We start from the raw sequence: 13,092 nt of genomic DNA on the forward strand, positions 1-13,092 counted from the left end.
AATGGCCCCACAGTCACCAGATCTCAACCCAATAGAGCATCTTTGGGATGTGGTGGAACGGGAGCTTCCTGCCCTGGATGTGCATCCCACAAATCTCCATCAACTGCAAGATGCTATCCTATCAATTTGGGCCAACATTTCTAAAGAATGCTTTCAGCACCTTGTTGAATCAATGCCACATAGAATTAAGGCAGTTCTGGAGGCGAAAGGGGTCAAACACAGTATTAGTATGGTATTCCTAATAATCCTTTAGGTGAGTGTATGTGGCTGATTGAACAAAGGCAGAAACAGTGAGTGTGTCGTCAGGTTTCAGAGATGTGTTTATTATGTGAGTGTTTCAAATCTTGTGTCAGATTAAAAGAAGAGTACGACAATTGTAATCTTAGACAGACAAGGTTTTACATTGGCTGTGTCTGAAACCAAATGCATCTGCCCAATCTGTGATGTTTTTCTATGAAGGTTCCTCGTTAGGAAATCGACTTCCAAAGATTGAATAAACTCAAGTGAGCGTTACTCAATCAAATATTTAGAACTACAATGCTTATTTCTCGGCAGAATGTTTTTTTAACATATCATTTTGATGCATTTACTCCCCACACGTTATTTTATGTTTATGTCATGTGCATGAATATCTTAAAATTCTGCCTTCATTATTATGCATCATGGTTTCTCTTTAAGATTGTAATTCTGTTATGGCAGCTTTCTCTAGGGCTCTGCTCTCGCTCTTCAAACTCTTAAGCTATTTCAGGTCCTCATAAGGTTAAGAGGATTTTCTCTGCAGGCGCTGAATCAATCTCTTCATTTCCCCAGACGTTCTCATGTCGGCAGTAATGGGGATTCAACAGGCACCAGTTGGAGGCAGGATTTGCGCCCGTCTCTGGGTGGCCCGCACAGGGTGAGCGCCCCCTGGTGGCCGTGGCTGCTATTAAATGTAGATGGAGAAAACAAAGACTTAATGGTTGTGTTTTCAGAATGACCACGGAATTAGTATTATTTATTTATGTAGTCTTTTACTTTGTATTTTCATATTTTTTAACATTATCATATTTATCTTAACATTAAATAATCTAAATATTACAATCTTTATAAATGTATTATTATTATTATTATTATTATTATATTTTTTTAATCAGAATTTGTAGTGATCAGTAGCCATGTTTCCATCCTCCTATTTTTATGCAATTTTTTTGGTATCACAAAAAAAAAAACGTTTGAAAGGAAACGCCAAAATGTACATAAATTCTAAAAATGTGCATAAAAGATATATGACCTTAATTCGCAATGTCTGCTTGAGGTTGTTTTTGCGAAAAAGAGTTCATATGAATAATGTGTGATGGAAATACATTTGCCGAATATATTGTGTCGTTAAACCCACGTGAACATTAAACCCACGTGACTAATCAGCTGTTTCCACTGTGCATGTGTTTCGCAGATTAATTGCTAAGTTTTACCATCAATTCGGTACTCGCGTGCTGTTATTTGTAATTTATGCGTTTCAGATAGCGTGCAAACACCAAATTGATTCCTGTTTTATATCTCTGTGCGCTTGGAAGCATACACACAAAATGATGTCAAAATACCAGTCTCGGCAAGCGTTCTCGTAAACACAGTCGGTTATGTCTTAAGTAAATGTAAAGAGTTGAGAAAGAAATCGGATGTGTGTCATATTGGATCATTGAACAAAACACAGCTTAACAAATATATATATAACAAATATATCGATACTTCAGTGAACACTATAGTGTTATTTTACATTTAGACCCAATTATTTAATGGCTGTACCTGTATAGACTAGTTATTTGGAAATTTGTTATATTGGATTTATCTGTGTGTACTGTATATTGGTTTGTGTTTTTCAGTATCATTAAAATGATTGAATTTTTTAAAATAAGTCTAATATTAAAACAGTGATAAAAATAAAAAAAGCGAATTGAAAATAATAAATACATTTTTTTAAGCATATTTGGTTTCCGGTTTTGTCCAAGAGCATATAATTAAATATAATATTTAATTAGTATAAAATATAATAATTAATTAGCCTGATGTCGTCATACTCAATTCAAACGAACCAGGAAAGACCTCAATTGGATAGACCTACAACCAATCAGAGCAATGGAGCGACGCATTGCGTCAGTTGTCAAACGTCAACAGAACTCAACTGCTCTGTGTTGCCAAGTCTGCGGTTTTGCCCGAGGGTTGTTTTCCATGTCCACGGGTTGAAGTGACCTCAATTATGTGATATTTAGCCCCAGGAATATGAATTTTAGCAATCAACCATGTCAAAATAATGACATTTTACCCCCTCAAACGCCTTTTTTCCGGATTACACCCCCAAGAAGCTATTGTTTTGGGCTAGTAGTTGGTGGGTTTTGTTGTAAAAACTTGGCAACCCTGTCTGCACCTACGCTGGAATAAACAGTCTTTACCGATGCTGTTAGAAAAAAGATTTAAATGATACACAGAGTAACGTTACTTACCAACATGATCATCATTTCTGAGAGAAATCGTGAAGGTGAATGCATATAACGTTACGAATAAGTTCTCCATTTAGGATTAGAAGCGCTTTGATGACGTAGATGATTGTTTATCTTCTGACCATCATTGTCTAAAGCCCGCCCTGACAATTTGATTAGTCCGAACAGTTTCTGTAATTTCTGTAAATAACATGGATCAAGTCCAGACCGAACTGCCTGAGCTCAAATCCTGTGGGCAGGGCTGAGTTCAGCTGGCATTCAGGCTAATAAATAATTGTTTGTATTTAAAAAACACAAATTGCGAGTCATTATGTGTGGTGTGAATCGGCTCAAGTGATTTCAGAACGTGAGCATCGATGCTCCCTGGTTTTCACAGTGCATTGTGGGAATTTTTAGGTAGTGTCCTGATCAGTGCCCTGAATACTAAAATGGAGAGCTGATTGAGATGCACTCATAGTGTACCTTTAATGCACCCCACTTTTTCCACTCAACTCCAATCTCACCTTTCATTATTCCTTGCTGAATATTCTTTTTTGTTTTCTTGTAAATGCATGACATCTTCTCATTTTTTTGATTATTCATTCCGCGTCCTGTGTGTTAAAACAAACGGTAAATGGTCTAATTTCTGTGTCACCTCACAGTGGGCGAAGCATCCTGTCTGCTTCATTCATCTGTAATTGGTTAGCTCTGCTGTCAGTCCCAGTAGAGGGTGCGTCCTTGTGCAGGTATTCTGTTCAGGTGTGTCTGAGTCTCATACCAGGGTTGTGGCAGGAGGCAGAAAGGTCACTGTTTGGACCAGGTTTGAGGTTTCGGGGGTCTAAAGGAGTCATCAAAAGACAGAGGTCATGATGAGGAGGTACAGACAGGTGCCGCGCTCAGAAGCTGACGGAACCTTCAGATATAGACACACCTGGGAGAGGAGAACTTTCCTCAGCAGACTTGGTATCTATGTGTGTGTTTGTTTGTGTGAGATCCTGATGATTAATACAAGCCTGTTGCACACCCTTTGGTAATAAGAATGTTGATGCATTTGTCACTTTGCAGTAGCGCTCGCAAGCACGCTCTCTTTCGCTTTCCCTTACCCTCGTCCCATTTATTTCTCTCCCTCGCAGCATCTCTCGCTTTTTCCGTCTTTCTGAAGTTGGATCAGGTGTTTGAGCTGATAATGGCGGCTCCTTTTCCACATCTCGCATTACAATCCCTGCACACACACACACACACACACACACACACACACAAATACGCACAGAAACACGTTCGGTTGGCATATGCACATGCAATTCAGATTTATTATCCATGTTGAACTGGATGAATGAGCAATTTCTGCTCTAGCTGGTGAAGGACTGTCAGAGCAGCTTGTGTGTGTGTGTGTTGAATATGAGTTTGTGTGTGTACTGGTTGCTCTGCTGCTCTCCGATTTCTTCTTTGACTTTTTTTAATAATTAATTAGCTCTTCAAACTGTGGGGCTGCAACACACACACACACACACACACACACACACACACACACACACACACACACACACACACACACACACACACGTTTGCATTGTGCCTTTCATCCAGTTCAACATGCACTTTTCATCCTGACAGCTCATTTTAATATCGTGCGTATGTAGATTCCGAAGATCTTATTGGCTCGTGTGTGTGTATCATGAATGTATGGTTTAGGGCTGCTTATGTTGCATATCTGTCTTGGCTCATTAGGGCCATTCTTGCGTTTAGAAACTGCCAGACACAGCGCAGCGGAATGGAACAGAAAGCTGGTGTCACAAGGCACGTTTGTTAAAGCTAAACTTGATGACAGATAGATGAAAAACCATCTTTAAATGTGGTGCTATGGCAGCAGACGCTTAAAAATCTGTGAGACGCAACACAATAAAGAGCATGGTAAAATAGTGTAGTAGATAGATGCAAGAATGCCGCCTTGGATCTATTTTATTAAATGCACCAACTCACTATCATGTGTTTCTGCAGTTTCAAAAAAACATACACAAAGTTTATTTCAAATGTCAAGGTTATGTGTCTTAGCATAACACTTCTTCTCTTTTTTACAGGTGTGTGTGGATGTTGTGGCCCTTTGCGGCCACGCTACAAGCGACTAGTGGACAATATTTTCCCAGAGGACCCCAAGGTAATATATCACTGAAAGAGATGGTAATTCAATTCTGAAATATTGGAATAAATTGAATATTCCAGGTTGCCAACTTGTCTGCTAGGCCTCCAATAAAGTGCATTACTAACACATAGGCTATTTTTGGTTTGTCTGAAACATCTTGAATTTCTTACATTTTCTTAACACAGTTTCTGTAAGATGTTTAATATATTATAACATATTGTTGTCAATATTTGTACACCGATCAGGCATAACATTATGACCACCGACAGGTGAAGTGAATAACAGATTATTTAATGGCTGTACCTGAATAGATTAGTTATTTGGAATTTTTTTTATATTGGATTTATCTGTGTGTACTGTATATTGGTTTGTGTTTTTCAGTATCATTAAAATTATTGCATTTTATTAAATAAGTCCAATATTAAAACAAACCTAAATTAAAATAATTAAAAAAAAGAAATTTGAGCATATTTGGTTTCCGATTTTGTCCAAGAGCATAAGTATGAGAGTAGGTTAAGTTTATGCTGAAATATAATAATTAATTAGCCTGATGTTATCATACTCAATTAAACCGAACCAGGAAAGACCTCAATTGGATAGACCTACAACCAATCAGAGCAATGGAGCGACGCATAACGTCAGTTGTCAAACGTCAACAGAACTCAACTGCTCTGTGCGGTTTTGCCTGAGGGTTGTTTTCCATGTCCACGGGTTGAAGCGACCTCAATGTTAGAAAGATAGTCATAATGCCTGATAGGTGTATTCGAATTTTAACGTTCATAGATTTTTGAACTGATAGAATGATTAATTGGCCAAGCAATTTTAGCCATTATCTCAAAATGGCTGAAATATTAGCAAATGTTAGAAACACTTTATAAGTGTAGTTGAATAGCTTAATTTAAGTCAGTGATGTTTAATTCGGCTATATATGTTTGAACAAGAAACTGATTCAAAAGAAGAGGTAGAAGACATGTATATTGTGTGTGTGTGTGTGTGTGTGTGTGTGTGTGTGTGTGTGTGTGTGTGTGTGTGTGTGTGTGTGTGTGTGTGTGTGTGTGTGTGTGTGTGTGTGTGTGTGTGTGTGTGTGTGTGTGTGTGTGTGTGTGTGTGTGTGTGTGTGTGTGTGTGTAGATAGATAGATAGATAGATAGATAGATAGATAGATAGATAGATAGATAGATAGATAGATAGATAGATAGATAGATAGATAGATAGATAGATAGATAGATAGATAAAATATTTAAATACCATGATTATATCAGAGTTCATGCTCTGCGCTTTAGACTCGTTCAAGTTCAAGTGCTGTGATCAAAATATATTCTCATTGGCTCTTCCTGTCCTCAGAGACCAGTTAAAGTAAATGCCACAGCATAATGAGAGAGAAGCTGCTTGGACTATCAATCTAAATTTAAAGCACAGTTGACTGGCAGCTGTTGCATGTTGTTCATATTGTTGGAGATAAATGTCTTGGCACTTTTATTATGAATAGGTATCATTAATGCTTTAATTTTGACCTTTGACCTTCTCAACAGCTTGATGTACACCATTACACACACACCGGGAAGGTTTTTAACCTTGCTGTTACTCCATATTCATCACATTAACATTCAGCTCGGTTGATTAGAATGAGACCCACACACACCCACACAATTGTTTTCTCTGAAGGCTAAGTGTGAATAATATTCTCATGAGAGGGTTTGACTGTTTCCACTGACACACACACACATAGACAGATTCCCCACAGTCATGTTATGTTCTGTATGTTAAAATCGTGTTAAGTTAATTAGCACTTCGAGAGCTTCAGGAGTTAATTTCTCTAAAGGGATTCTGGGTAAAAGTGAGTTTGTACTTATGACACCTTCTATTAGATAGTAAACACAGTAACAGTAAATGTGTTTTCCAAAACATACAGCAGAAAAAATTGTGCATCTATCGTAAAAAAAATATGTTTTTTTATTACAAATATTCATTGTTTGTTTTGTATTTTTGTTCCTCAGGATGGACTGGTGAAATCCGATATGGAGAAGTTGACGTTTTATGCAGTGTCGGCACCAGAGAAGCTGGACCGCATCGGAGCGTACCTGGCCGAACGTCTTAGCAGAGATGTGGTACGACATCGCTATGGGTAAGATACACACACACACAGTTATTTCCCAGACTGTGTGCGCCAGTGCAAAATTAACTTTCACACACCTGCTAATGATGAGTGAAGTTAAGCAGTTCATCTACCATTATTACTACTTATTGGCCATGAAACTATCAATGCTGTATAATACAATTTAAAAATGTGACAACTGATGTTATAGTTATTGCGTGTTATTTTGTCGCTTACATCAAATGCAAGCTAGTCTCCACCTCTTCGTAAGATTGCACCAAAAATGTAGACATATTGGGATTTTATTCCTCACATTTTAGATAAACTTATAATGGTAATTTGTCCACAGAGGTAAAACATTTTTTAAAACAGCACTAGGTAACTTTTCAACCTTCATAATATATTTTTTAAGACTCTTGTGATGATAAATCGACTTACAATAGGTTGAATGACACGTCTGCCATAGCCTGATGGGGTCTGTATCGTTTTTAATCGTACTTTTAAACTTCGGGTTTCGGGTAGTAACCCGAGAAAAAGAAAAGAACTACAAAATTCGACTGCTTTACGGCATATACGTCACTTCCACCAACACACACTTCCTTACATTCGGACGTGCGAGCCCAACTTTGTTCGTCGGATAATATAGTCATGTCCGAAGCAGCACAGACAAATAAGAAAGAAAAGGTTTTGTTGGAGGAAAGCAATAAGAGGAAATGAAAAAATTATGGGATTAAAGGCAGGACAAGGATCAAAATGTGACCAGGGTTTGCTCGTCGGCGTGAGCTGAAGGAGGCGTGCCCAACCGATGCTGTCCTGCTTGTTACGGTGAGCTACCACTCAAACATTGAACTGAAGTGTCATATAGATTCTGTAAAACGGTAACCAATAGACTACTATAATGACGCTGGCTTGTAAACGTGAGCATCGTGATTATTTGGCGTTTGAAAAAAATAAAACCCATGAAATTATATTCATATGACATGCTGAAACATATGCCACTGACTGTAACGTTACCTGGGATGAAGACATTTCACACGTGACGCCAGAAGAACTCCTCTTGCAGTTTTCAGGGGAACTGTTAGTGCTGCACCGACCCGCGGGACGCTTTTATGAAGTTATTTGGCCCGCACCGCACCACTGTATATATTTTTACAACACGCCGCGCACCCGCGACCATTAAATAGACATACGGGGTCCGCGGGTTATGAGACGAACCGCGCATCACTAGTTCAGGGCTATCAGGGTTGTCATGTCAACAAATGCACGTGCGATGGCATCCCCTGTTGTAGGAGGACAGCTCTTACGACAGTAGTTGAGGACATTATTTTTTCCAAACTGTAGGGGGACCCCGAGAGCAAAAGTAGCTAAGTGGGGCTTTAATTGCGAAAAATGTTTTCATCAAGGCAAGGCAAGTTTATTTGTATAACACATTTCATACCCAATGGCAATTCAAAGTGCTTTACATAGAAATGAATTAAAATAGTGGTAACATATGCATGAGAAAAAAGAATACCATGTGTACGAATAAAAAAATAAAAACAAGCATGGTTAAAACAGTTGTAAGATAATTTAAAAAATAAAATATAAATAAAATAAAATGGTCAGATCCACAATAGTGATCTGATATAAAAATAAAACATCCTTCAGTTTACATCCTACATACATGTACCATCTTTATTAGAACACCTCTCATTAATTTCTTTCTCAAACGCGTTCATAACGTCCATTATTGTAATCACTATTCCCCTATTTTTACTCAGGAACCTTCTTGTTAAACCCATTTTTACTCATCATACACTCCACAGATTTACACATACTCAGACCTTATTTTCAAACTTACTATTTCCATCAAACCCAGTTTTCACTCATCATATTTAACTCAAATGAACATATAAAATCACAATAACCAAAGATAAGAACAAAGGTAAACTAAAACACTTATAAAAAGAATGAACAGATAAGATAGGGTGCAATCAGTCGGATGTAGAGTGCTCATTCGGTAAATGCACAGCTGAACAGATGCGTTTTGAGTCTGGATCAATAAGTTCTTTTTTGGCATCTGTAGGGGCTCTCGTTCCTTGGTTACTGGAACTTTTATAGTTATAGGAACTAACTATCAGGGAGGTCCTCCGAGAACTAAATGTTCCTAGGGCCAATTTCCTAGTTGCATTCACTCCGTGAGTAATTTTGTCCTCCAAAAGGCTTTGCTATTATTAGATAGAACTGTTATACAAAGAATGAAAAAGTATTAGTTGTTTTCTGTGTGGTTGATGTCCAATGTTGCTAGATGAGCAGAAGTACATAATCATGTTTTGCATGGTCCCCTCAAAAACGCACTGGATTTTCTCCTCGCGTAAAGTTTGAGAGGTCCGTGTATCACTGTTTTCCATGCTCGCAGAGTTACTTTACGGAGAAAATATATAGGCTATATTATTTGTGTACAATTGGCAGGTACTGGTGTTTCGCGTCCCTTTGGCCAGTCAGCGTACATTAACGTCGTTGGTAGTTCCTATTGGACTGGGTTTGACCCTACTCTAGTAGGAGCTAATTTAGTTCCCCCAAAAGGCATTCCTAAAGCTAAAATCATTCCCAATTCCTATGGTGCGAACACGCCAAAAAGCGAATACTTCCGCCATTAGTTCTAGGATATACACCATAAAAAGTTTCCTCCGGTGCAAAATCCCTTTGTAACATCCATGGAAACATTCCACAGCATAGTGGAAAAAGGGTAATTTAGCTAAATTAAACTTTAAAATGTTATTCACATTAAGAACAATGTTTCTTTTAAGAACTACTCATTGAAAGCTGCTTTGGGGAACCCAAAATGCAGTGTATTGGAATGCTTTGATTATCACATCAGAGATGTTCAGACTATAATTCTTAAAATTGTAATGTTTATTTTATATCTTACAATTTTATAATTGAGACAATTTTTGTGTTCTCACACTTTTAATTTTTACTTCTATTTGGAGCTTGGCAGGTGTTCATTTTGCACACTTTCTTCTGTGTCCACAGGTATGTGGTGATAGCGATGGAGGCGTTGGATCAGTTGTTGATGGCGTGTCATTCCCAGAGTATCAAGCCATTTGTGGAGAGCTTCTTACACATGGTAGCCAAACTGCTGGAATCCAGAGAACCGGATTTACAAGTGCTGGGCACCAACTCAGTAAGTTTATGTGTTTGAGGGATGCAAGCATGCAGTTCCAAATCTCAGCAGGGGACACGAGAGATTCAGGTGGAAGATGAGAAATGGCTTTGACTGTTATTCTGCCATTTGTTATGGTGCTTTTTTCCTTTTATTCTCTCTTTCAGTCCCCCCCCCCACCCCCCACTGCTCACTCAATTTTCTGCTGTATTATTCCTCATCTGGGTTTTTCATATCTGTTCACCGAGGATCTGAAGATTTTATTGCAAAGATTCTACTGCATTGAATTGTTTGTGCGTTTTGAACATTGCTTCATATATTGAAGCCTAAAACTACATTTCCCAGTAACATGCGATATCATTTAATGTCATCACAAAAACAGATCATTCAAAAATCGTCACAGTATTGACTGCATGAGTGCACTTGCACTGACTTATCTTAAAATATGTCAATGTCTCAAGATGCACACCAGTAATGTTTTTTTCTAAGGCATGTTTGCAAAAGCTACTTAAATGCCCTCATTTAACTAAGGCCTAATCCTGGCTTAACCTAAGCCCTGTCTGTAAAACCAGGTCTATAAATGTAAACTATGAGCTGTTTATTTCAAACAGACAATTATTCACACATATGCACATGAACACGCACCCTTGCTCGTCTAATGAGATGTCACACTTGTCTGGCTGACAGCAGCACCTTCCTCTGAATATCACATCACACCTTTGTGTGGGAGTGTTTTTGATTCTTTTATTGTGTGAAAGAGCAAAAAATTGGGCGTGGTTTTGTGTTTTTCAGACATAATCATTCTGACTATGTGTCTGATTCCTTGTAGTTTGTGAAGTTCGCGAACATTGAGGAGGATACGCCCTCTTACCATCGCAGATATGACTTTTTCGTCTCGCAGTTCAGTGCCATGTGTCATTCCACACACGAGGACCCCGAGACTCGCAGCAGGTGTGTACTGCCATGTGTCTGTCTGTGGTTGTTTTATATTGGGCTGTCAATAAATGAAAATAATTGAAATAAAATAAACAACTATAATAATAATATTTATTATATAATTATTATGTTATTATAATGATTATATATATATATATATATATATATATATATATATATATATATATATATATATATATATATATATATTTATATTATATTATATTATATTATATTATATTATATTATATTATATTATATTATATTTAGTGCTGTGCAATTGATATCCAAAGTAAAAGTTTATGTTTACATTATAATGTGAAAATGTTATATTTATATATAAGATAAATTATATAAAAAGTATAAAAAGCTATATAAAAAGCAGAACAACTGTTTTCAAAATAATGCTGCAAATCATCATATTAGAATGATTTCTGAAGGACCATGTGACACTGAAGACTGGAGTAATGATGCTGAAAATGTAGCTTTGCCATCACAGGAATAAATTACATTTTCAAATATATTCAAAGAGAAAACATTTCCCAATATTACTATTTTTACTGTATTATCAAATAAGTACAGCCTAATATTTCTCATTTCTAATATAATTATTATGATTAAGAAAGAAAAACAATAGATGTGTAACAATTTTCAACGACCAGCCCAAAATAGTCCATATGTGTCTTATGATGATAATTTTGAGAAAAAGTCTAGCAAAATTTATTTCCAGATGCCAATTGTTTTGATGTTGTGTTAACTAATGCAGTCCAACTTTTGGGAGCATTATAAGTCGACTTTGGCAGTCCTGATCTAATGAGTGCGTTGTTTAGTGTGCATTTATTTAGCGTGTTTAATGTGCTCCTGCTGTAGGATCCGTGTAGCAGGCATTAAGGGTCTCCAGGGTGTCGTCAGAAAGACTGTGAATGATGAACTCCAGGCAATCATCTGGGAACCTCAACACATGGATAAACTCATCCCCTCCATGCTATTCAACATGCAAGATAATGAGGACTCCGAGAGGTACACACACACACACACACACGTCGTGTTTCCATGTTTTATGGGGACTTTCCATAGGCGTAATGGATTTCATACTGGACAAACTGGACATCCTATCCCCTTACACTGCCCCTGCCCCTAAACCTACCCATCACAGGAAACATTCTGCATTTTTACTTTCTCAAAAAAACTCCTTCTGTGTGATTTATAAGATGTTTTCCTCATGGGGACCTAAAAATGTCCCCACAAGGACAAGGATTTCGGATATTGCCATCTTTGTGGGGACATTTTGTCCCCATAATGTAGGGATTACCAGGACACACACACACACACACACACACACATACGTTGAGTTTACATGTTTTATGGGGACTTTTCATAGACATAAGTTTCAAGTTCAAATGTATTATAATTACAAAGCACAATTAAAGCAACCTTGGTTGACCAAAGGGTCCAAAATGTCCATCACCGAAATTAAAAATAGACATTCACAAGACGTTAAACGCACAAGCTTTTTATATTGTACAAACTATATAGTCTATCCCCTTACCCTACCTCTAAACACAACCCTCACAGGAAAAGAAAAACATAAGTTATTATGATTTAAGAGTTGTTTTTCTCAATGTTGGGAAAACCTTTAAGCACGCACGCACGCGCACACACACACACACACATACATACACACACACACACACACACACACACACACACACACACACACACACACACACACACACACACACACACACACACACACAAAGCATTTACATTACGTTTAATCATTCAGCAGACACTTTCGCTGCAAAAAAAATGATTTTCTTACTTAGTGTTTTAGTATTGTTTTCTATTGTCAAAATATCAAAATTCTTACATTAAGAAACATTTTTGTTTCTTAAAGTAAAAATTATTGTCTTGTTTTGGGGAAAATAACTCAAAATTAAGATGAAATAATTAATAATTTAATTATTATTTTGTCCACAAAAGCAAAATCTCTCTTCATTTTTCCAAAAACAAGACAATTCATTTTGCTTGTCTAGTAAATACTTTTTGTTTTAAGAACTTTGAGATGCTTGGACTAGAAACTACTAAGTAAGAAAAAGCGTTTTTTGCAGTGCTTATCCAAAGCGACTTACAAATAAGTAGAGCAAAAGAAGCAATCAAGGCAACAGTATTGCTTCTATTGCTGTGACTAGACCCAGTTAGTCTAGCACAGTACACGTAGAAAGGTTTTTTTTAAAATGGATGCATAGAATAGTACGTGTTAGGATTATTGAGTCATGTCTTGACACAAAAGATGCATCTTCAGCCAAATTCATTTTTGATA

The 13,092-nt window shown here is 37.2% G+C and overlaps 1 protein-coding gene across 4 annotated transcripts in view; it reads left to right on the forward strand.

The window, feature by feature from the left end:
- The window catches only part of efr3a (EFR3 homolog A (S. cerevisiae)), a 58,562-nt gene that overhangs the window by 14,772 nt on the left and 30,698 nt on the right, over positions 1-13,092 (forward strand). For all 4 annotated transcript variants that reach the window (XM_067452553.1, XM_067452552.1, XM_067452551.1 and 1 more), the window contains 5 exons: positions 4,532-4,608; positions 6,591-6,718; positions 9,704-9,854; positions 10,663-10,784; positions 11,640-11,789. In XM_067452553.1, the coding sequence (XP_067308654.1) occupies positions 4,532-4,608; positions 6,591-6,718; positions 9,704-9,854; positions 10,663-10,784; positions 11,640-11,789 (628 nt within the window). The remainder of the gene's footprint in view (positions 1-4,531; positions 4,609-6,590; positions 6,719-9,703; positions 9,855-10,662; positions 10,785-11,639; positions 11,790-13,092) is intronic.

The sequence above is a fragment of the Pseudorasbora parva genome, chromosome 9 (genome assembly GCF_024679245.1).
Source record: "Pseudorasbora parva isolate DD20220531a chromosome 9, ASM2467924v1, whole genome shotgun sequence".
Lineage (NCBI taxonomy): Eukaryota > Metazoa > Chordata > Actinopteri > Cypriniformes > Gobionidae > Pseudorasbora > Pseudorasbora parva.